This window comes from Perissodus microlepis, chromosome 22 (assembly GCF_051167445.1).
Source record: "Perissodus microlepis isolate ML-2025 ecotype Zambia chromosome 22, ASM5116744v1, whole genome shotgun sequence".
NCBI lineage: Eukaryota > Metazoa > Chordata > Actinopteri > Cichliformes > Cichlidae > Perissodus > Perissodus microlepis.
The window spans coordinates 3,616,075-3,642,132 of NC_140481.1; the positions used below are offsets into that span (position 1 = coordinate 3,616,075).

Genomic DNA, 26,058 nt, shown 5'->3' on the forward strand with positions numbered 1-26,058 from the left:
ATAATCCAATCCATTATTATTATTATTATAACTTCCCTTCAACTCATTCATGTCACCTAAAAGGTAAACCTGTTTCTCCATCACCTGTTCAGCTCTGATGATCCAGTAAGGACGTCTCCTGGCTTCATGTTTCCCTCTCACCAGATAACCAAACCGACATCATGACCAGCAGCTTTTACAGCTGTGGCTCCAGCAAACATCAGCTGTACTAGAAATTAATATTAAATAAATTCTAACAACAGCTGATCAAGCTTAAACATGCTGCTGTTGTTTAGCGCAACATCCGCTGGTTTCCTCTTTCTGGCGCAAAGTGGGTGATAAACAAGCAAGAGAGAAAAGCCAATCAGCTGATCATTGATCAATTTCACGATTGAATGAGAGAAGAAGAGGCAGCTGACAGCGTAAAGACAGAGGAAAAACTCCAGCTTTGTGTCTTTTTCCATCCTGGCTGAAGTCCGGGACAAACTGTGTTCCTTTTCACCTCAATACGAAACGTGTAATATTTTCTCTGAATACGGGACAATTCCGTTTTTTAGGGCACCGTTGGAAACTCTACTAACTAACCTTATGAATAAAATAAAGTTCACTATCAGTAACATAGCACCCACCCAGCTGTAGAAACTCCGTCATACTAGCTAGTACGCAGTACAAGTTATTGTAACTCACGGTAAAAAGTCAGCACAACGAAAATAAACTCCACCTAAACTTGGTTTATATCTGACCCAGATAGACTGCAGGTCATAACTTCTTACCTGAAGTTCAGTTCACCTGACACTCGGACCGGCGGCTGCCTCGGGTCTCTCCTCCTCCTGCCTTATCTTTCCCTCATCCACCTGGCCTCTTGTGGCAGCTCCGCCATAGCCACCACCAAACAACTGAGTTATTTTTAAACATCTGCCAGCATCTGGCCAATCCACCACCTTTCATTGTTTATACTGTTATAAAAATAAATAAATAAAAAAAAATAATCGACCCACCGGGCAAATGCCCGGTATGCCCGATGGCCAGTCCAGCTATGCACACACACATTCACACATTGGTGATGGCAAGCTACATTGTAGCCACAGCTGCCCTGGGGCACACTGACAGAGGCGAGGCTGCCGGACACTGGCGCTACCGGGCCCTCTGACCACCACCAGTAGGCAAACATGGGGTTAGTATCTTGCTATACCAGAAGCTAGGCTCACATTTACAATTCTGAGAACTTAATCACCCATTATATAAAAAGTTTCCTTAATAAACAAAGTGAAAATATGTTGCCTTTGCAGATCCAGCCCCCTCTTGAAATCAAATCAGGCATCCATCCATCCATCCATCCATCCATCCATTTCCACTTTTTCAGCTGTCTTAGTGCTAGAATCTAATCTGGCGAGATTTTAAAAACTCTAATGGCACTTCATCTGTGCTCGGCTCTTTTACATTCTGTCCTGACAGCCCTGTTAGACAGAATTTAAACCTAGGGCATCTTATTCTGAGGTGGGCAGCCATGTTCAAAGCATCTGCTCATCTGTTGCTTCTGAACTCCATAAGTTTTGAATCACTTATTTTTAGTACTGAATCCATGACCCCGCTGATTTTCATTCTCATCTACAGTCCACCAAAAATAAAAGCTCTATTGTAGAATTCAGATCTTTTGTCCTCAGTAACAGTAATACATGACTGCATATTGTGGGATTTTAATATTCATGGGCACTGAAAAAAACAGCTGTGGGAATCTTTTGATTTTATTCAACATGTATTCAACGGCCTCACTCATGACCATGTGAATACTCTTGATCTTCTTTTTGTCATATTTTCTTCTTTTGTCAATTTAATATCTAACATGTTGATGTTACGGGTCCCAGATGTGAAGACCACAATAACAAAAAGAATACAAATCTGTAAAAATAAAGGTAGAGTCTCAGAGAAAGAATCACAGGAGCACTCGTGTCTTTTCCCGAATTGCATCTCCTATTTCAGATCAACAAATATAATTTACATCCAGTGCTTTCACTTGTCAGATATGCTCAATAACTGTAAAAGGTAAATAAAAGGCATTTGGCAAATATATGTATCTATGGTCATTACATTTCTCCAGTTTACACTGTTAATTACACTATTCCTTCACTCATTTACATCAGCAGTGCAGATACCATATAATGCCTTAAACGTCTTATTGCTCTTTCTCACATATAGGGCAAACTCAAAATAGCTTATCCACAAATCTGATATAAGTGCACAAATCTTACTAGATTAGACAAAACACACCTGAATCTATTACTTTGCAATGTAACAACATAAATGTACATTCATTCTTTGCTTATTCTTAACATTTCCACATCACTTGAACCATAAAGTGTATATAAGATATTTTAAACTCGAATAATCTGATGTCAGGGCCTTTACAGTTAAATTGGAGCACCACACACACATATTTGATTGTTAAATGGAGTTTACCAAGTTTAAATACATCCCGCGGGCTGGCGAACTCTCGCGGTAACTCTCGCGATAACTCGCGGTAACTCTCGGGAGACTTGGGGCTGCGCGGCTCGGCTTTACCACCGCTGCGGTGCCGCGCTTCAGTAATTTTCAACTAAACCCCACTTAAGGTTACATCGGCGGTGTCAACATAACTCTCAGTAAACACCGAAGTAGAACAAGGCACAAAACCCTCATACACTGTATTTTTAAGACGATACTGACCTGTAAAAATAAAGGTAGAGTCTCAGAGAAAGAATCACAGGAGCACTCATGTCTTTTCCCGAATTGCATCTGAGAGGACAGGAAGTTGGCCCGCTCTAGGCAACCGCGGGCGGACGACTACAGTGTCAACAGTTCCGCTTATTATTTCTCACTTTTACTCTCCTCAATTGTTATGGACTACACGTAATGAATGTAAAATAATAATTGTCTTAATTGCTGACATATGTTTTTCTTAAAAATAATAAAATTTACCAAAATGTGGTAGCACATTTGTGTTCACCACATGCTCCCCAACAGCAAAAGTGGCTCCTGACACTTAACTTGAATTATAAAAAAAAACTTTAAACTAACAAAGTCTCTTTACAGAAGTCCCTGGAATATTCCTCTTGCCCAGGTGTCCTTAGACTTCAGGCATTCTTCTTCCTGAGATTTCTGTTCGATTCAATAGCAAGGAACAACATATGAAACAGGTAAGTAAGGGCTAAGGGTGAGGGGAGAGGGGTAGGGGAACTGGGAGTAGAGAAGAGGGTAGTAAAGGGAAGGATATGGCGAAGGCTGGACGTTGATGGTGTTCACCGCAGGATGAGCCTGATAGGCTGGTTGACCCAAGGACGGGTAGGTGAAGAATGTGGTGGGACGTCTCTGCCTGCTGGACTGCCTAAGATGAGATGGTGGCTCTGGATGGATGTCATCCCCTGGCTCCACCCTGGGTTCCGGCTCTGGGTCAGGAACCTCTACTGGATCAGGACTGGACTCAGTGACGTCAACTTCTTCTTGAACCTGAGGCATCTCCTGATCGTCACTTAGCTGAGGTAGGTCTGGGTCTCTTAACACAATTAGATCCTCTTCCGGAACCATGGCACTTTCTTTTCTAGGTTGGACACGAGCCCTTAAGACTTGTCCTAGTTCACTTGGACCAGAGCTCCGTTGCGCTCCACTTGGAACTGGTGTGACTGGAGAATGGCCCCCTCGAGGGTATCTGGGTACACCAAGCCAGTACAATGGCTCACCCTCTTCTGAGTCAGTTGTGTCAGGGTTCGGCTCTGGGGTCATTGGTCTTCCGGTGGACTTCTTGTTTCTCTTGTGTGGTCTTGTAGCCTGACTTTGGATAATGTCCACTGGCAAGTCGTTTACTTGTAACAACAAGTTCCTGTGCAAGGTGCGAACAGGACGGCCTCCCGCCTCTGGACTCACTTTGTAGACGGGGTTGTCGCCCACTTGCTCCCTCACAATGTAGACCGTTTGCTCCCAGTAGGGTCTCAGTTTGCCAGGGCCCCCCCTTTCACTCAGGTTTCGTACCAGTAATCGGTCTCCTGTCTGTAGCATTACTCCTTTGCACCTTTTGTCATAGTTTGCTTTTCCTTTGGAACTTGACTGTTGACTGTTTGCATTTGCAATGCGGTATGCTTCTGTCATCTTCCCTTTCCATCTTTCTGCATACCTATGTGGTGTCTCAGTGTTGTTTTCTGCCATGAGACCAAAGAGAAGGTCCACTGGGAGACGAGGGTGTCGACCATACAAGAGGTAGTACGGAGAGAAGCCAGTAGATTCATGCTTGGTACAGTTGTAAGCATGGATAACATGGGGTAGATGTTCCTTCCAATTTTGTTTCTCCTTTTCTCCCAGTGTACGCAGCATCTGTAACAGGGTGCGATTCAGTCTTTCAGTAGGGTTGCATTGGGGATGGTAGGGGGATGTCCTCGAGTGACCGACGCCTGCGAGTTCTCTTAGGGACTTGAATAACTGATTCTCGAACTCGCGATCCTGGTCGTGGTGGAGCTTGGAGGGGTAGCCGAATTTGGGAATATAGTCGTTGAAGAGGCGGTCTGCCGCGGTCTTTGCGGCCTTATTCTTGGTGGGATACGCTTGTGCGAACCTGGTAAAATGGTCCACAACAACCAGTATATATTCGAACCCACCTTTACAAGACTCTAAGTGCAGGAAGTCAATGCAAACGAGCTCAAGAGGATAGCTGGATGTTATGCTACCCATGGGTGCGCTCTCGTGTGTCGTTGGCTTCTTCTGCTTGATGCACTGACACTTCCTTGTGACGTACTCTTCAATTTCTCTCTTCATGAAAGGCCAATAGAACCGCTCTCGAGCCAGGTTCAAGACTTTCTCCACGCCGACATGGCCCATGTTGTTGTGGAGGTGTGTGAGCGCTACCGGTCTGTAGAGAGAAGGTAGGACCAGCTGCTTGCGTCCTGCAGTCTTTCTATAGAGAAGGTCATTCTCCATGTGCAGCCGACTCCACTCTCTCAACAGTCTTTTTGTGTTAGTGTCAGCCTTGTCATCTTCTGTTGGTCTTATGTTCTTCTCTACCATGTCAATGACTTTCCCGATTGTTGGATCTGCTCTCTGCGATTGTACAAGTTGGTCATGACTGATTGACTGTAGGGGTTCTTTGATGGGTAGGTTTGGTGCGGTGAGGTTAAGGGCTGCAATCCATGCTACGTCTCCTTGCTTCGCTCTTCTGCTCCCTTCCCAAACTGCACATACGGCTTCCTCCGACAGTTCCTCTGAGCACTCTCCCATGAACCTCTCAATGTCAAGTGGGCAACGTGACAGCACATCTGCATCAATGTTTACTTTTCCTGGCCGGTATTTGATGTCGAAGTGGAAATCTGCCAATTGTCCGACCCAACGGTGTCCGACTGCGTTGAGCTTTACTGTGCTGAGGACATATGTCAAGGGATTGTTATCTGTAAAAATGGTGAAATGTGGAGCATAGTAGAGATAATCCTTAAACTTGTCACAAACTGCCCACTTGAGGGCGAGAAACTCTAGTTTTCCGCTGTGCAAGTGGTAGTTTTGTTCAGCAGGTGTGAGCGTGCGAGACCCGTACCCAATCACTCTCATCTTGTCTTGTTGGTTCTGATATAGGACGGCACCAAGGCCCCTCTGGGATGCGTCCGTGTGCAATATAAAAGGGCGGGTGAAGTCAGGGTACGCTAACACTGGTGGCTGAGTGAGCATGTTGATCAAGCGCTCAAGGATCTCTTGGTGTTCTTTGTTCCACTGTATCAGGGCTCGAGAAGGCTGCTGAGTGTGTTTTGCTCTGCCTCTAGTTGGCTTTGGTGGCAGTGTGTCGGATGGGACTTGGAGCAAGTCATACAACGGTTTGGCTATGCGGGAGAAGTCCTGCACATACGTCCGATAATAGCTTAGGAATCCCAAAAGCTGCCTGACTTCTCCGACGGTCTGTGGCCTCTTGTGTTTGAGTGCCTGTACTGTCTCAGTATCTTTGGGGTCCACCTTTACTCCATCTGCAGATACCAATCGGCCGACATAGCGAACCTCTTTACGGAACAGCTCACACTTCTCGGGTTTTAGCTTTACACCATGCCGTTGTAGGGCTTGGAGGACTTTCTGTAGCACTTGGACATGTTCTTCGAACGACTTGGAAAAACAAAGCACGTCGTCAAGGTAAGGGATACAGCACTCGTCTCGGAGGGTGTCAAGCATTTCTTCCATGCTCCGTTGGAAGGCTGCTGGGGCATTCGACAGTCCAAAGGGTATCCTCACCCATTCGTAGAGGCCCCACGGGGTAGTGAATGCCGTCAGGTACCTTGAGCCTTCTGCAATGAAACCTTGATGATAAGCTTTACCCTGATCCAGGATCGAGAACCAGCTGTAACCACCTAGCGAGTCTGTGAGATCCTGGATCCGGGGAAGTGGGTGTCGGTCTGGCACAGTCTTGTTGTTTAAGAGATGGTAATCGATGCACAAACGTAAAGACCCATCCTTCTTCCTTACGCAAATGACTGGAGCAGCATACGGCGACTGTGACTTCACTACCCATCCCTTGACAATCAGCTCTTGAATATACTCCTTTACTTCCCTGTAGAGGGGTTTAGGGATAGAAGCATAGGCCCTCTGGACTGGTGTATCATCTTTGAGCCTGATTTCCATTTGTAGTGAAGGGATACAGCCTATGTCTGTGCTGCTACGAGAGAACGCCTCACACTCTTCCCTTAACACCTTTTCAACTGACTTCTGTTGATCCGGACTCAGGTGGCTAAGATCAACTGGGGGTAGCCATGACTCAGTGGACAGTTCAGAAACAGGGGTGGCTGCGCTTACCTCAGCTATGGTGATGGGGCTCTGTGTGGGTTGAGTCAGCTCTGATGTGTTTGTGGGTCGGTCTGCCTCAATAACTTTAGCGACATGTTGAATAGTACCCAGGGCTGTTCTCTTCGGTAGAGTTATTTCGTGTTTGGAGTGGTTAGAGATGGGGACCTTAACAAATGGCCTTTGAGGGTTGTTGATCTCAAGGAGCCCTTCCTCAACACTCAGGTGTCTCAAGGCAGTGTTCTCGTCGGGTTCGTACAGCACCAGGGGGTCACAAATGTCAAAACTTTGGGGTACTCTGCACCACACTTGGACTGCTTTTCCAGCAGGAATGGTCACATTGCTCTTCCCAATTCTCACTGTGGCTGGGTCACATTCTGCTCTTTGTGGTACTTGTATGAAGTTTACCATAGCCATCACTTGTTCTTCATCTGTACCAAAAGCTTTGCATAGGAGACTATGCAATAAAGCACTGGCCCCTCGGTCTGACTCTTGTGTTTGGATAATGGCGCCAAGCACGTTCGCTCCCAGGAGGGGCTGAGGGAGTGACAGCTTACTGACAAGGAAAGGGGCTTGCACAGTAAGATTGGGATCTTCGTGACCAGCGAGAGTGACTGTAAGTTCAACCCACCCATCATAAGGAACTGCTTGTCCGTTAACCGCATAAACTTCAAGTCCATCATTTAACAGCTCTTGGAGGGGTCGCACCTGATAGTTAGGAATAAACCGCTGAACCCACTGTCTGTCCACTAAACTCACTTGTGAGCCAGAATCAAATAACACTGTCACTGGATAGCCACCAATCAAACACTTGAGAAGGCTTTTCTTTCCAACTAGGGGGACTTTACAGCTGTTTGGTGTTAAACTTTGGCAAGAGGTTACCTGTTGCTTCCTCTGGTCTCGCTTTAACTGCTTTCTTTTAAGCTTACTGCGACGTCTTCCACACCCAGTGGTGAGCTGTGCAGAGGAGGACCTTACTGGCTGGGACTGTGACTCTGCGCCGGCCTCTGGCTGTCCCTCGACAGAGACCGATTCCAGTTTCCCTGAGTTTTGGTCCGCTTTAAACACCCCACCGCTCGGTGTCCTGACTCGCAGCATACAAAGCAATGACTACAGTCCTGCAAGTTCTGTTCAGTACACTTTGGACAAAGGAACGCTTTCTTTTGAGGAGGTCTGTTGGGGTTGGCTGGGGTTTGGAAAAGCGGGTTGGGAGGTGGTTGTGGGGACAGCTGGCAAGGCTTTGCCTCCTGTTGTTTAATTAGGCTGGCGACCATGTTAGTTAGAGTCTCTACTTGGGCGGCAAGTTGTTTGATTGTTGGTGAGGATTGTTCTTTGGCTATCTTGTCGTTTGCTTCGATCCCAGCACTTTGGGCTTGTGCACTCTTTTGGCGGGCGACTTGGCCTAACCTTCGCTGGTGTTCATTTTCATCACTGATAATCTTTGTGACCTCACTAAGAATCTCTTCGTCAGTGACATTGTTGTTTGAGGTGAGAGGTCTTAGTCTTTGTCGCAAGTCTGCGTACTTAGCCCCCAGGCCTTGATAGATTGTGTGGAGGAAAACTTCCTGGACGGTTCTTGGGTCATAGGAGATCTGTGTTGGCCTGCTTCGACTGAAAAATAAGCTTCTGTTTAAGTCCAATCATGCGATACAGAAACTGCTGGGGCGTCTCTTGTTCACTTTGTCTGGCACACATTAACTCCTGGAGCATTTCAGTTGTCGCTTTTTCTCCGAGATGAGACCTCAGAAAGCCCTGAAGTTCATGGAGAGACAGGTCATCTTTGAGCATTAACATGTCCCGGAAAGTGCCAGGCTTCACAATTCTCAACACACCTCGAACAATTTCAGCTTCCACAAATCCTTCTTTAACTCCTTCATTAATCTGCTTGGTGAGACTGTTGTAGCTGATTTCGGAACTGTTGTCTCCAATCTGTCCTCCAAACACTTTGAATTCTCTGCGTGGCAAGTACGAAAGGTCTCTTACAGTGACTGGCTGCTTAGGGCTAATCTGTATGATTGGTTGTGGTTGCAAATTGCTCTGCTGGCGTGCTACAGCAGGTGACTGGGCCCTTACAGCTCCACATAGTCTTAGCCTCTCACCCAGTGTCTCATACGCTTTCCTCAACTCCTCTAACTGTTGTGTTTCTGCGTTTGCATAGGGGTTTGGTGATATATCTGGTGGATCTTCCGGCGGTTGTGGGTCTAGCACGATATTGGATGGTTGTGGACTGGGCATGGCATGTACTTCATTCTCACCAGCTGTTTGCACGGCAGGATTACTTCCCTGGATGACTAAATTAATCAAATCATTCAGCGTCAACAAATGACTCATGCCCTCATCTTCGAGTTGCAATAGTGTATTTGACTGCATGTAGGAGGTGATATAGTCCATACAACCTTCTTTATCATTCTGACTGAGCTGTGTAGTGTCTTTGTTTTCTGATGCGAGGCTCTTAGCGAGTTCGAAGAGGTCTTGACCTTGGAGTGAAAACAAGCGTCTTCTGATATTCCAGGCGAGTTCCTTTCTCTCAGTCGACATGTTGTATGTATTTCTGATTATCCTTCAGCTCGATAGTGACTAGGATGCGTCACACTCCCCTCACTGCAGTACGGTTCCACGTCGAGGCAAAGGTCCCCTTTTCGCCTCACTACCTGGACACCTACTCGCTGGCTTGGCTGGAGTAACGGCCTTGTCACGATTGTGTCGTGGTTCTGGTATCACTGGATCTGCCCTCGACGACTGTAGAGGAGAGATCCCGGACGAGCCCCCACAGTTTGTTACGGGTCCCAGATGTGAAGACCACAATAACAAAAAGAATACAAATCTGTAAAAATAAAGGTAGCGTCTCAGAGAAAGAATCACAGGAGCACTTGTGTCTTTTCCCGAATTGCATCTCTTATTTCAGATCAACAAATATAATTTACATCCAGTGCTTTCACTTGTCAGATATGCTCAATAACTGTAAAAGGTAAATAAAAGGCATTTGGCAAATATATGTATCTATGGTCATTACATTGCTCCAGTTTACACTGTTAATTACACTATTCCTTCACTCATTTACATCAGCAGTGCAGATACCATATAATGCCTTAAACGTCTTATTGCTCTTTCTCACATATAGGGCAAACTCAAAATAGCTTATCCACAAATCTGATATAAGTGCATAAATCTTACTAGATTAGACAAAACACACCTGAATCTATTACTTTGCAATGTAACAACATAAATGTACATTCATTCTTTGCTTATTCTTAACATTTCCACATCACTTGAACCATAAAGTGTATATAAGATATTTTAAACTCGAATAATCTGATGTCAGGGCCTTTACAGTTAAATTGGAGCACCACACACACATATTTGATTGTTAAATGGAGTTTACCAAGTTTAAATACATCCCGCGGGCTGGCGAACTCTCGCGGTAACTCTCGCGATAACTCGCGGTAACTCTCGGGAGACTTGGGGCTGCGCGGCTCGGCTTTACCACCGCTGCGGTGCCGCGCTTCAGTAATTTTCAACTAAACCCCACTTAAGGTTACATCGGCGGTGTCAACATAACTCTCAGTAAACACCGAAGTAGAACAAGGCACAAAACCCTCATACACTGTATTTTTAAGACGATACTGACCTGTAAAAATAAAGGTAGAGTCTCAGAGAAAGAATCACAGGAGCACTCATGTCTTTTCCCGAATTGCATCTGAGAGGACAGGAAGTTGGCCCGCTCTAGGCAACCGCGGGCGGACGACTACAGTGTCAACAGTTCCGCTTATTATTTCTCACTTTTACTCTCCTCAATTGTTATGGACTACACGTAATGAATGTAAAATAATAATTGTCTTAATTGCTGACATATGTTTTTCTTAAAAATAATAAAATTTACCAAAATGTGGTAGCACATTTGTGTTCACCACATTGACATTGTAGAATTTTTTTTCTGACCATAAACTATAACTTTTATGACACTTTTACTCTCTAAATTTGTGGTCCTAGTATTGCAATACCTTTCGGTAAAAAGTTTGGTCCTTCCATAGCTACTCGTTTCCTCTGCTGCTTACAGTCTGGGTGTTCAAGAGCGCACTTCTTTCATCTGTGCATCATCATGATCAGATGTCCACAGAACAAATACGCTTAATATTTAAACCCACAGTACAAAAAAAATTGAAGTGTACATCCTTTGGTATGTGTGGGGGCAGACACATATTGGGTAAAATTTAAAGAATCCATGATGCTGAACAGTGGCGGACCTAGCCTGTTTGGCGCCCCCACTCCCACCCACACATTAAACATATTAAGGATTGTACATTAACATATTTTATTGTAAAAACTGTTGTCAGAACCATACTGAATTTAACCAGAGAAGCATGGTTAAAGCATGGTTAAACACACACACACACATATATGAAGAGAGAGAGAGTATGCATAGTATGCAAACGGCTAACAAACAGCCATCATAATTTGTCATACAATGAGAATAGGACAAATCAACAATAGACAATGACTAATTAATATTGTGCTGAACACAGTCCAAAAGATTCAGTAAGCTGCATCAGTGTCTACTGTTTACTATCATAGCCAAGTGGCTAACAAACGTAAACAGACGTTTTCACTATCCCTACTAATTAATGTTTTCTTGTTGTATCTCTGTTGTGGTCAGTGCTATCCTCTATGCTGTTGCATGCTGGGGCAGCAGGTTGGGGGTCACAGATGCCAACAGACTAAATAAACTGATCCACAAGGCCAGTAATGTTGTGGGGGTGGAGCCAAGGGCATAGATTTGGCATGGACGGAAGGGACATGTCCCCACCAATAATTTGATCTCTTCGAGTAACGAAAAACAAACCCGATAGAATGAAAAAATGAATAACGTGTTTTGGAAACTAACTGCACAACAGGCAGCACTATTAGTTCTCTCAGTCTCAGAGCAGCATTTCTAATTTTGATTGAAACTGTCAGAGAAAACGGCATCGTCGAGTAAGCCAGGATATTAGTTTACAGAGGCTGTTAAAATTATATGTCTAACGTTAAAACGTTGGTGACACAATAATTTCATCCTAATGGCACTGACATATTCACAGGGTTAATTTTTGAGACAAAATATCATGATGTAGTCATGATTTTGCAAATATTCCACCTTGTAGTGCAGTTTGCACAAATTGTTTTAAAAATGCACTCAGCCTACAAACATTACTGATCAGTCAAGATCTGCACAAATTGACAGAAACACTGAAGCAGCTCCACACTTTATTCTTATTGTCATGTTTGTCCTATTTGTCAGGTGACAGAATAGAATAGAATAGAATAGAATAGAATAGAATAGAATTCAACTTTATTGTCATTGCACATGCACAGGTACTGGGCAACGAAATGCAGTTTGCATCCATCCAGAAATGCTTTAGTGATATAGATATATTACAATATATATTAGCAATAATATAGATATGTAAGTATATTACAGAAATGGGTCTATTATGGTATGTTATAATGTACACGGTATGAAGTATGTTGTGAATATTCTATAACTATAGGTATGTACAGGCTGTAGTGAGTACAAGCTATGTACAGGCTATGAACAGGATATAAATATGAAAGAACCAACACAAAGCTATGTACAGGCTATGAACAGGATATAAATATGAAAGAACCAACACAAAGCTCAGAGAGCAATGGTGATGCAAGATCACAGGTGAAATTGGATGAGGACTTGTTGGTTCATGACTGTATTTGAAGCACATGTGTGACTGCATGTATTTGGAATGTCTCACTGTTATTTATCAGGCGACAGAGGCAGCTCTGTCATGTTGTAGCTCGGACAGAGGTGAAGCGGCGAGGTCACAGGTGACTGACTGATGTTTTGGTGCTCTAGATTAACGAGAGGAGAAGGCATGTGTTTGGCTCCTTCACGTAGTGGACATTGAGTTGTTGTGTGAGACACCAGTAGTCCATATCTGTTGCTGTAACAGTAGTTCATGTTTAGAATAAAAAAATCCCAGCTCACTGATTTGATTGGGGCAATCGTGCCTAAAATGTTGCATAATTTTGCTGAGAGATCTTTTACTTTGTGGTCATCTTAGATGAGTAGTTTTATGGACAAAAACCATTCAGTGTTCCCTTAGTGCTAATGTATAAGAGATGTTGGTGTACTATAACTGAACTAATGTTGTTAAGTCCTTAAAGTCATATTCTTTTATTGTCATGACTGTATTTGAAGCTATTTTTACTTTTGTATGATACCTGATATATATGGATTATGGCTGAAGCCTAAAATACGTAGTCAGTCATGTGTAAGTATGCAAACTCGTTGCCTCAAAAAAAATTAAGTAAAGTTTAGTTAAGATGATTAAGTTAGGGCAACTTATTTATTTTGAGTACTGTACTGTAAATAGTGGAGATGACAATAAAGTTTACTTTGACTTCAGCACAGCAGCAAGCAGGTGCACCGAGGGCTCTCGCACTCACTTTTCGCGTATAGAATTTCGAAAAACATCAGTGCAAATTATAAGTCTGTATCATAATGTCTGGTGTTTTCATGTTTGTTGGTTTGTTTTTATTTTGTTTTATTTTGCGAGTTGGTTATTAGATGCCGCTTCAGCCAGCCAGAGAATCCCCCGCCGCCCCACCCGCATAGGTGCATGAGTAGTTTCAAACCAAAAGCTGAAACCTTACTTGTCTTTTAAACTTTTATGCAGAGAGGAATACTTCATAATCTGTCAGGTAAAATTTGGCAATTTTTACTGTGTGCTATACATAGTAAGTAAGTAACATTTATTTATATAGCACATTTCACACATAAAAATCACAAAGTGCTTTACGATAAAACCAGAAATATAAATAAAATAATATAAAACAGTGAAAGATTAATTAAAAGCTTGTTTGTATAAAAATGTCTTCAGCTGCTTTTTAAAGGAGTCAGTGGAGAACTGATGTTTCAGAAAACACTTGATTCATACAGACAGTAAAAGATCTCTCCTAGATAGATACGGCATGAACCATTTTAAAACAACACCAGTAATCCTGAACAAGTCCTTCAGCCTACTTATCATGATGCTGTGATTAACAGTATCAAAAGCAGAGGTGAGATCCAATATAACCAGAACGGTGTACTCTCCAGAGTCTGCTGCCATCAGAATGTCACTAGACACTTTAAATGATGCGGTTTCAGTGGAGTGCAATTTGCGGACAACAGACTGGAAAATGTCCAGAACATTGTTTTTCCCAAAAAGTTGTTAAGCTGTTCTGCGACCAGGATTAGTATTAATTATTTCCAGAATACAGGGACCAATAGAGTCAAACACACTAATGAAAAAGGATGGAGGAAGTACATCAAGGTGGCTTGAAGTCAGTTTCATATAATCAAGCAGAGCACTGATGTCCTGTAAGGTAACAGGAGTAAAAGAGGAGCAGGTATCAGAAGCAAGCAAAGTGTCAGTGTGATACTGAGAGGATGATGGAGAAATATTAGACCTGATGGCAGCGACCTTATTAACAAAATAGTTCAAAAAATTCATTACAATCAGATTTAGTATAGATTGGTACAGGAGGAATTTCAGGAGAGACAATATTCTTAACCTCAGACCCTAACTGATCTCCTGCCTTTTGCCCCCGTATCAGGGGGCGTTGGGGCTTAAGTGGTTAATTGTATTAAATAGGGATGGGTATCGTTTAGGTTTTATCCGATACCGGTGCCAAACCGGTACTTTTGAAACGGTGCCGGTGCTTAAACAGTGCTCAAACTGGTGCTTAAAGAATGGAGAACACACACTTTATCCAAAAACCTCTTATATTTAGCTGGGTTTTTTTTGTAAAAAGATAACAATGTTAGCCTTTTCTGCAGCTATAGGGCATATATGGTATCAGTCTATCAAGCAAGAAGACAGCTGCATGTAACTACGACAGTGTTTGCTAGTTCACCTTACATGCATTAATGTAATAACGTGGTTAGCCTACTCAACGTAAATTACACACGAACAACATTAAGCGACTCACGCAGAGAAGAACGGCTGCTGCTGCCATCATCATCCATCATCATTTCTGCTACACTGGCAGGGCTAGGGGCCAGGACTCTACTCTTCAGGTTCTTGGGGGATGTTGCTAACTCCGGGTCCGATAACAGGCACCACACCCGCAGTAGATGCGCTCAGTGTGAGGTCTCGCAGCAAGCTATCAAATACGGTGCATTTCTCGGCTTTTAAAAAAACGCTATGCGTCGCCAGGTGTTTCATCAGATTCGAGGAGTTACCTCCTTTGCACAGTATCACCTTAAAGTACTTGTTGCAGGCTGCTGAGTTTGCATCTTTTGCTGTGAAGCACAGCCATACTTTTGACCACTTCGCCTTGGGCATTTTTAATCTGTAGCTCTGCTCTAAAAGAACGTGTGTACCTGGGCCCGCCTACTATCCTTGGAAAGGTAAAATGATTGGCTAGAATCCAAAGTGTATGACATCTCAAGAAAAAAAAGCACCAAAATAAAGCACCGAAATGTGCGGTGCTTTTCAGTCTGGTTACTACCGTTTGTGTCAGAACCGCACCGGATACCGGTACCCACCCCTAGTATTAAACAACACTTTGGGATTTTTCTTTTTTGAAGCTATTAGATTAGCAAAATATTCAGTTCTGGCATTTTTATCATTTCTTTAAGTGCGAAAATTGATTCCTTGAGATGTACCCTGAGAACCTCGAGCCTTCTATAAACATTCTAATTTGCGACAATATTTTCTAAAATTTTGAATATTTTCATTTATCCAGGGACAGAAATTTGACGAATGGACAATACTTTGTTTTCTCTTTTAACAAAAGAGAAAATAAGTGAATCAGCATCATTATGAGCCATGTGAGGGTCAAACATGGCAGAGAACCTAGCAGCATCCTGGTTCATAATCTGCCTTTGGATCATCATCTTAGGAGGTTAAGGATCAAAGTAAAATGACAAATTAAAAAAATATGCAGCTATGGTCACTCACATGGACATCCTCCACACATACGTCATGTATAGTTAAACCCAGGGAGAAAACAAGATCCACTGTGTGGCCCTTTGTTTGAGTGGGGCCAGAAACACTCACACTGCTGCTTAACGTTAAAAGACTCAGTGATAGCGATGAGCTCTGCAGCAGTGTTACAGGATGCATCATCAATATGAAAGTTTAAATCTCCCAGTATTATAACTTTCTCCAATTTAATGATGGAAGGTCGTTAAATTCGGTTAGAAAGACCCTGGCAGGTCCAGGAGGTTGATAGATTAAAATACAATGAAAGGTTTTCAGAGAACCGACCTTCATCATCTGTGATTCAAATGAAGAAAAAGAGTCCGAGGTCATCAGTCTGCATGTGAGTCTGTCCTGGTACACAGCAGCAAGTCCTCCACCATGTCCCAAAAGACGCGGAGTTCCAATGACAGAACAGCCAGCCGGGCAGATTTCATTCAAGTAAACATAATCCTTATGTTTCTGCCACATCTCAGTCAGACACATAAAATCTAATAAAATTTAATAAAGAGATCATTTATAATAAATATTTTGTTCATTGTGGAGCGAACATTAAGCAGGGCGAACCGAACAGATGACGGTTTATCTGCGAAATCAACAGCTGAATGCAGCGGCACTTGAATTAAACACCTGTGCACACCTGTGGACCTTCTGGGCAGGGTTGCGACTCTGTCATGAGCAAAACGGAGAACGGATGACGGAAGCAGTGTGAGCAAACTGCTTTCGAGCCATGGGGTCAGGGTCCCAGGCACAGGCATAACTACCCAGCAAATGACAGGAGAGGAACTGGTCGCAGGCACCGGGAGTCTCCCCACAGCCAAGTAGCTAGCCTCCGATATCTTCTCCATTTCACCTGGACGCCAGCCCTCGTTCCCCTTTTTCGTCTCGTGGGGGTCGAAGTTTTGCACAGTAGCATGCACTCAGGTGGGGAACACACCAAAGGAGGAGAAAAAAGTTTTCCTGTAGCTCTTCCAGCTGTCACAGTAGCTCTCCATTGAATCTTTGATGTTTAACAGTGTAACCCGATCATACATTGAAGCAGCAGAAGCAAAGTCAGAACACAAAAGAGAAAAAAACATATTGCAAACGACGATTGACGACAGTGAAAAACTACACTGTCGCCTCCAGCGAGCTGTAGCAGCGGCAAAGCCAAACACAGGCGCCATCTTGCCCAAAAACACAGTGGTGTTTCCTATACACATTAAAAAGCTCAACAACTGACTATTAAGAATGTTTAAATTCTGCTTGTTGTTCCATCATTTAGAAGCTGCAGCCTCAATAACAGCCTTCTTTTCTCTCGGAGTAAGGAATAACAAACCTTAAAGGAACCCTACGGGGTGGAACTAGGCCATTATTGTTTGCCTGCAAAGTAACTCTCTTATCTGATTTTTAAAGAGAAAATGAACCTTCTGTACATTGACTGTACAGTTCCAACTACAGGGGAATCACACTCCTCAGCCTCCCTGGGAAAGTCTATGCCAGGGAGCTGGAAAGGAGAGTTTGTCCGCTAGTCGAACCTCAGATACAGGAGGAACAATGTCGTTTTCATCCTGGTCGCGGAACACTGGACCAGATCTTTATCCTCTCAAGGATACTTGAGGGTGCATGGGAGTTTGCCCAACCAGTCTACATGTGTTTTGTGAACTTGGAGAAGGCATTCGACCGTGTCCCTCGGGGTGTCCTGTGGGAAGTGCTACGGGAGTATGGGATGTCTGGCCCATTGCTGTGGGCCATTCGATCCCTATACAACCGTTGCAAGAGCTTGGTTCGCATTGCCGGCAATAAGTCGAACTCGTTCCCGGTGGGTGATGGGCTCCGCCAGGGCTGCCCTTTGTCACTGATTCTGTTCATAATTTTTATGGACAGGATTTCTAGGTGCAGCCAAGTGGCGGAGGGCTTTCACTTAGGTTGCCTCAGAATTTCATCTCTGCTTTTCGCAGATGATGTGGTTCTGTTGGCTTCATTGGGTGATGGCCTCCAGCTCGCACTGGAACGGTTATCAGCCGAGTGTGAAGCAGCGGGAATGAGGATCAGCACCTCCAAATCTGAGGCCATGGTTCTCAGCCGGAAAAGGGTGGAGTGCCCACTCTGGATCGGGGATGAGTTCCTGCCCTAAGTGGAGGAGTTCAAGCATCTCAGGGTCTTGTTCGCGAGTGATGGGAGAAGGGAGCCAGAGATCAACAGATGGATTGGTGCTGTGGCTGCAGTGATGTGGACGCTGCACCGGTCCGTCGTGGTCAAGAGAGAGCTGAGCGTAAAAGCGAAGCTCTCAATTTACCGGTCGACCTCACTGATGGCCACGAGCTGTGGGTAGTGACCGAAAGAACGAGATCACGGTGGAGCTTCCTCCGAAGGGTGGCTGGCCTCTCCGTTAGAGATAGGGTGAGAAGTTCAGCCATCCGGGCTTAGAGTAGAACCACATCGAAAGGAGCCAGCTGCGGTGGTTCGGGCATCTGACAAGGATGCCTCCTGGGTGAGGTTTTCCGGGCATGTCCCACCGGGAGGAGGCCCCGGGGCAGACCCTGGAGACGCTGGAGAGATAATGGCTGTATCCCAATTCAGGGTCTGCAGCCTTAAAGGCCGCATTTTAAGGCTGATTACGTCACAGCGATGTGACGAAGGCTGTCCCAATTCAAAGGCTGCTGAAATGCAGCCCTCAAATGCCTTCTCTTGTGCTGTTTTGTAGCAGTGTATACACCTGAGACTGTCACCTGTCTGTCTGTCCTGCACTCTCTCTCTGTTTCTTTCTCTCTGATTGTGTAATAAAAGTATGAACAGGTATTTATAAGTTACACTTGTGTTTGAATCTTGCAGCTTATCACACATTTGATTTCCATGTGTGACGACTGCAAGTGTCCAGAGTGAGGACAGACTGAGGGACCCACTGCTGCACATCATCTGTGAGGCTTTGCACCCCTGATGATCCACCAGGACAAACTCAGCAGTGTGTGAGGAAGAGGAGGAGGAAGAGCCAGCAGCAGCTGACAGATGGAGAGAATAGACAGACTGTTCCCTGTTTGTGAAGGACTGCTAGAAAAGTTTAAAATAACTAATTGTCTGTCCTGAATCAGTCTTATTAGGTAATGTTCAAATAATTTTATGATTCCAGTGTTTTCAGTGTGGGAGAAAGTACTCAGGGCCTTCAAGTTACACACTATGAAAGGCAGCAACAAGTTTAATGTTCAGAAACCTAAAGTTTGTATCAGCAGCAGAATGGAGCTAAAAATAAATGTTTGTTTCAGTTCTATGAAGCTTTGAGTATTTTGGATTAGTAGTACTGCTGTGTTTGTTGCATCATATTGCTGTAATTGTTTATATGCTTTATATATTCTGAGGTAAGTTGATCTATAGTGTTACATCATATTCTATAAGGATGTTATGTGTTTGTATACTTTCTGCCCAGTTTGACCCATTTAGCAGCAGAGATGGGCAGTAACGTGTTACTGTAATCCGATTACTTTTTTCAAGTAACGAGTAAAGTAAGGGATTACTATTGCAAAAACGGTAATTAGATTACCGTTACTTTCCCATAGGAACGCTGCATTACTGCATTACTAAAACCGTGATTTTTTTGCGAGAGTGTCTCATGACAGTGACGTAAGCAAGTGCGATGTTCGTGACAACAGCTGTCTGCAGATCAACAATGGATCATATATCGAGTGCGGGAGAGAGTGTGAGCATGCAGCGTTTAAAGCGTGGAAGTATTGACCTTACTTTAAGTTTGATTCCATAAAAAGTGACAAAAACATTAGCGTCCGCTGTTCGTGGGAAGAAAACGTATTTTTACAGCGAAAAACCCCCCCCCTAAACTTCCAAGCAAGCACCGAGTGCGCTACAACGTAATGGGAAATTCACAAAGAAACTCACGGATTCTTCAACTGACCGCTGCGGCACACCTGCACCAGGGTAAACCTCCGCCTACCCTACTCCTGCTTTACAGGTGAAAATAGAGCAAAAGGACCGCTAGTCTTTGACTTTATTTATTTTCTGCTGTGTTTTACTTGCATCTATTTGAAAGAGTGAGTGTAAACACAAAAAAATATTTTATTTTATGTGCTGGAATGTGCAGAAAATAGGTTTAAATATTAAACAAATTTCTTCCAGTCAGAGAATGTTGCATATAATTTAATTTTTGCTTGATGCATAAAGTTAAAAGATTAAAACTAATAAAACAAGTTTTAAAAAGGGACTTTTCCATTTGATTACATTTTGTATGATGGATTATGCAGAAATAGTAGAATTGGGCTGAAAGATCTCTCGCTTTATCACCTATTCAGGTTGTAAATCGTGTTTTTAAAAAGTAACTAAGTAACTAAGTAATTAATTACTTTTGAAAATAAGTAATCAGTAAAGTAACGGTATAACTTTTTTGGGGAAGTAATCAGTAATTAGTTACTGATTACTTTTTTCAAGTAACTTGACCAACACTGTTTAGCAGAAGTCAGCCTGTTTAAGGCTCTGATATCTATTCTGTATGACTTAAAGCAGTTATGACATGGTATGATTTTCTCACCCAATAAATATTTAATATATCAGTGTACTCAGTGTTATCACAGCTCGTACATTTCCTTTTTACAAAAGCACTGAGCAAAATTTAGTAATGCCAACATAATAAATTAACAATATTTGTCTCTTATATATAATATATCTATTTGTACACTGTCAAAGATACTTGTCTTTGAGTGAAGATATAAAGTGATAGGAAATATAAATAACTGCAACTTGAATCTTTACTGAAGCTCAGTATTTGACACAGAGTTCAAGTTCACTGCTGTAATAACTGACCATGATTAATATGATACTAACTTTAATATTGGCCATTTTATATTTACATTTACATTACAATGTAGCTTGCCATCACCAGTGTGTGAATGTGTGTGTGAATGAATGGATGACTGAATGTAGTGTAAAGCACTTTAGGGTCCTTAGGGACTAAGTAAAGCTCCAAACAAATACAGGCCATTTACCATTTTACCATGACTTTAGTCTCATGAACAACATTAGCTAATTTTTATTTACTAACTAATCTTAAAATGACTGTTCAGTAAGGAAATGAAGCCCAACAATCATGTTTTACAGTCCCGTGGTCTCAGCCTCTGATACTTATCAAATCACACAAAGCTCATGTTAAAACAAACAAATTGACAAAAGATTTTCTCTTTCTGTCAAACAATGCTGTATGAAACGCTTCCAGCGGTTGGTGTCATGGTTGCTAGGCAACCTGGGCAGCGCGACAGAGGCTAGACCGTCCCATTTCACAAGCCTCGCACTTCCAGCCTTAGCGGTCTTTGAGGATTTCAATTAACAGTAAATATGCAAAGTTATGCTACAATATTATTGATTAAGCAACTCAGTAGTGTATATATAAACTCATTAAAATACTTCCAGCTGTAACATTAAAATTAAAAAAATGAACACTAAGGTCGATTAGCTTAGAACTTTGTTTTATATCTTCTCTTTGAACAAGATAGAAATTTAGGAGTAACATGGCCTTACAAACCCAACAGTGAGATCTTAAGAGATCCAGCCTACGGCTCTTCAATGGGGTGTCACAGGGTCCCCAGGAAAAAAAAATTGTAAATGTAAAATAATAAAATAAATATTCTTCTGTAGCAACAACAAAGTATAACATAAATTATTCAGTAGCAATTACACAAGAATATCCAGTAATGTCCCTGCCTACAATTAAACACATTCACTTACCGAAAATCGGGGGCATCTGCTGTGGCAAATGGGTGCAAGCCTTTTACCACAAACTTAGTCACTGCTTGGTGACATTCGTCTATCCTGGCCTGAAAGGAGACGCTACCGATAGACTGCAGCGAGAACTGCCAGCATCTGAGCCAGACTCTGTCTGTCTAACGCTAACATAATATGCACTGTTAGTTGATTATTTACCTGCCGCATTAACGGGAGAGGACGTGCAAACGTTACCGCTGCTGCTGGGTTGAGATTCACGAGTCCGGAGCGGAATTAAAAACACGACATTCATTTAAGGTCATCGCGTGTTTCGTGAGCAAATGCTTTTGCATATTCGTAGTGTTTCCTCCCTTAAATTAAATATCTACTTTGCAAGTATTGCAAGTTGCCCTGTTGTCATCCGTTCTCGTAAAGTATAACCAAACTTTTGAGTGTTTGAGCCGCCGTGTTTCCTGCCAGGTAAATGACGCTCCGCAACGTGGTGATGTCATTCGGGGCGACTGGAATCGATAAGGGAATCGTTTGCAAAAATGGCAAACAATTCCAAGGAATTGAAACAGTGGGAACCGGTTCTCAACATGAACCGGTTTTCGATACCCATCCCTATTTTTCAGTCTATATGGAGTTCTAAAGATGGCTCCAGAAATTAGTGATTTGTATTGTCAATCAAGTCGTAGTGACAAAACAATATAACTACAAGAGAAGATTGATAGGGAGGTAACTTGCTATATTTTGACCTTTTCCTTTGGGAAAGATCAGTTTTATTTTGTGCTTGCAGGTGATTGCTTAAGCATCTGTCTTTGATTGTAGGCTAACTTCAACTAATCAGATTAATGAGCCATAGGACATGGGGCCTGTAAAAATAAAAAATAAACCACACCGTGAGGGGTTTTGAATGCTAGCAAGCAGTTAGTGTAGCTAAGTGCTGTGTAGTAACTATTTTTGCCCTCTGAAAAGATATTGCCAGCAAAAACCACCTCCAGGGAGTTGCCACACACACACACACACACACACACACACACACACACACACACACACATACCACTCTAAACTTACGGCAACATTATAGATGGCCATGCCCACAGCACGATGATCATTGATTTTCTCTGTAGAGATGGACTTGGTCTCATAGGCGAGGAAGATCCCAAGCAGCAGTAGTAAGCCTTTATAACCATATACCACACCTGCAGATTAATTCGATAATAGCAGTGAGAAGCAATTCAGCTTGTATTTGCTGTTTTGGAATAGGTAATATATGAAACAGATCCAGTATATGGGTCAGTTTTACTATAAGGACTGCAGTTCTGACTGTCTTTTAACTTGGTTGAAATGCACTGCAAGTGCAAGCAACAATTTTGATAAAAAGAAAATTTGAGAGAAATAGTGAAGGCACGTTGAGCTAGTGTTCTGCTCACCAAGCCAGGTGTTCATCTTTTCTGAGTTGCAGTGCTCCAGTAAGGGCTGGATCAAAACATCAAGATCCCCTTTGGGAGCTTCTCTGGTAAATTTCTGCTCCAATAAAAAAACAAGAAAAAGAAAAACAGGTAAACACAATAAACACACAGGTCAAGAACCTCACCAGCTACAAATTCAACAGCCTAGGATTGTGTAATGTTCTATAAGCCTAAATGTTTGACTGGAAATAAATGTTTGTTTTAGTTAATGAATGTTTGTCTCACAAGATTTACATGGCTCATGAAGATTTACTCATTAAAGTGCTCCCTTTTTAGTGCATGACAATTTGAAACATTACCATTGGTCTCAATCAAGATAGCACTATGTTGTATAAAACAAATTTGCAAGGAAAGAAAAGATGTACGAGTCTTATGAAAACAAAGAAAACAAACGTTTACAACTAAAGCAAAGTTATCTACATGGGTACTCACAAAAAACTGTTACAACTAAACCAAAAATGAAAATGCTCATACCTCCACTGTGATGTGCAAAGGATCAACAATCTGCCAGATCATGAGGGACAGGATGTCGATTCCAAGCAGAACGCCAACAGTCGCATAGAGTTTCCATGGTTCCAGGTGCTGCTGGGAAAGAGGGTAGTGGTGATCACTAAAGCAGGACGATGAGGGATCAGAAAAACACATAAATCCTCTCTTTTTGATTTTGTGAGAGAGGGATTTATGAAGCCATAAGTAGACTAGACCAAACTGGATGTGAAAACAATAATCCATCATTAACTGAGGCCAATTCAATCTACCCTCTAAGCACTTGGTCATGGCAGGAGAAGAGACAAAGGGACCATACTGATGATACTCTTTTTCTGTGTTTTACATTTAGAGCTGTTGAGCTGCCACTACTTGAAATATTATTTACACTTTCTATTAACTTAAAATAGACTATTTCTACAGAATCTAATACAAGCATGTTTGTTTATTAGAAGGCAATTGCCAGTGGCCTTCCAGCGTAGAGCATAGTGCAGCTAACTTCTCAGATTAACTCTCCAGGAAATTGAATGCACCACACCATTAAACCATCCCTAAATCCGTTCAATGGAAACGGATTGTGGTAGTAAGTGTCTGTCCCAGAGTTTGTGTCCTGTAACCAAATTAACTGTTCTTTGAATAAACCAAGATTGCTCAACCTAACCTTAGTCTTGGATGTGATTTTCTCTCATATAAATGTGATGCTATGAGACAGACCATTTTAAAAACAACAAAAAACAAAACAAAAACAATCAAACAAACAGAATCGTGGATGCATTTGGCAGGTCATGCTTATTGGGTTCTCTTCTCCTCGCTGTCTCCTGCCTGCCTGGGCGGAGCTCATTATTGGGCTCCCGCCTTTGGCCCACACACCTGCTCTGATTGCCACTTCCTGCTGCTTGTTAGTCCTGTCTCCTCGGCCACTATTTGAGGCCGTGAGCGTCTCATAGCAGAGCTGTTGAACAACCTGAGTTTGTGCAGCCCCATCTTAATCTAATTTTTGCTCGCTGTGTATTTCTGGCTCGTATTAATACTCGTTTCTGTATATAGAAAACGGACCAGGACCAGTTTGTGAACCAGTGTGAGCTGGAGCGTAAGAGGCGAAAGTGTGAGTGGCAGAAGAGGAGTGTGTGTGAGCGGAGGAAGTGTGGACATGAGATTGCTGAAGGAGATGTGTGTGGATTCCCTTTCCCTCATCCCTCGGAGCCTTGGACCCTCCATCCCATCCCACACCTTGTATATATTCTGAACCTGGGTGAAAATTGTAAATAAACTCCTGAACTCTTGTTTTCAGAGCTGTGTCTGCGCCTGAGTCTGTTCGGTCCATTGTGACATTTTCATTAGAAAATATTGAAGTTTCATTTTATGAAAAGGTCAAGAAAAGGATGGTATTAATATATATATTTTAAATTAACTGAAGAATAAATCTTGTTCTTTATGTCTACTATGTGTAAGTTATGTTTAGGGTTTCTTCTTCCTATTTCTAAGTTTAACTAGTTAAACTTTACTTTGTCTGCAACTACATCCATACTGGGATTTCAGGGGTCTGTACACTATTAATGGGACAAAAAACAAGCCCAGAATTCTTTCCCTAATCTCTGTTTCTACTATAGTCACAGTATTTATACAATGACACTTTTAAATAACACACAATATTTTCTCTTTTTTAACAACTGAGCAGCAATATAATATTAAACACACTTGTTATTTCAGCTTTTATTGGGGGGGGGGGGGGGGGGGGGGGGGGGTAATGGTAATGTTAATGGTAATTACTCCCATGGAAACATTGCTAGCTTACTTCTTCCACACTATTATTTCAATTCCTGCAGTCAGAATCGCTTTGCTTTTTTGCCTTGGTGATGCAGACTTTTCCACTTTCTCAGCTTAAACTGGAGACAAATATGTTTCCAGAGATTTAGAGAAGTGGTGTGACGGTATGCAGACAATATAACGATTGCAGGCAGGGAACATGTGCTTGTGGACTTGCAATGAATCTGATTAACTAAAAAGACATATGGTGGTTAAGAACAAATTTAGGTGGTGTTCATGTATTATGAGTCTGACAGTTTTACCCTGAATGTTTCCATGCGCAAATGAGTAAATATTGTGCCTATTGTGCGGTTACAGCCAAGATTAGTGGTCAACAGGCAGCTTCCCATTTGACTTTACAGTAGAACACTGGAATGCTCTTAGTATTGTACAAGTGTATTTAGTTTTTCAACAAACTGCATAAAGTCCCATAATTCAAATTCAAAGAGCTGTCAAATGTAAAGTTTCAACTCCCTGTCACATTTACCTTCTTCTTGTCCTTCTTTTCATCCTTCTTTGTGAAGACAGTGTGAACCCACCAGATCTTGGTGAACATGCTGCCATATGCAAGACTGAAACCCAGGCCAAGCAGCCACAGGCGAAACTAGTGGAGAAGAAGAGACATGAAAGGTTTTAAGATTACATTGATTAATATATCAAGTAGATGAATCAAATAAGCTCTTCAGTCATTCTTCATCATTAAGCCCTGTTTGAGTTTGAAATGACAAAAACCCTCTGTGAGGCTGTCAATCCTGTACACAACCCCCTGTAACAGAGCAGTGATGGCCTGTCTGCTATGGGCAGAATAAGTCAAACAACTGACATCACAAGGAAGAGTAAAAGTTTAAGTCAAAGTCTCATCAGGGAGGAAGGAGTAACAA

The 26,058-nt window shown here is 42.6% G+C and overlaps 1 protein-coding gene across 2 annotated transcripts in view; it reads right to left on the reverse strand.

Moving 5' to 3' along the window:
• The window catches only part of gabbr1b (gamma-aminobutyric acid (GABA) B receptor, 1b), a 120,520-nt gene that overhangs the window by 21,481 nt on the left and 72,981 nt on the right, over positions 1 to 26,058 (reverse strand). Inside the window, exons 12-15 of one of the 2 annotated variants that reach the window (XM_084919189.1) lie at positions 25,665 to 25,781; positions 23,360 to 23,470; positions 22,847 to 22,940; positions 22,488 to 22,615 (exon numbers count right to left, since the gene is read on the reverse strand). In XM_084919189.1, the coding sequence (XP_084775315.1) occupies positions 22,488 to 22,615; positions 22,847 to 22,940; positions 23,360 to 23,470; positions 25,665 to 25,781 (450 nt within the window). The remainder of the gene's footprint in view (positions 1 to 22,487; positions 22,616 to 22,846; positions 22,941 to 23,359; positions 23,471 to 25,664; positions 25,782 to 26,058) is intronic. The other variant, XM_084919190.1, reaches the window with a different exon arrangement.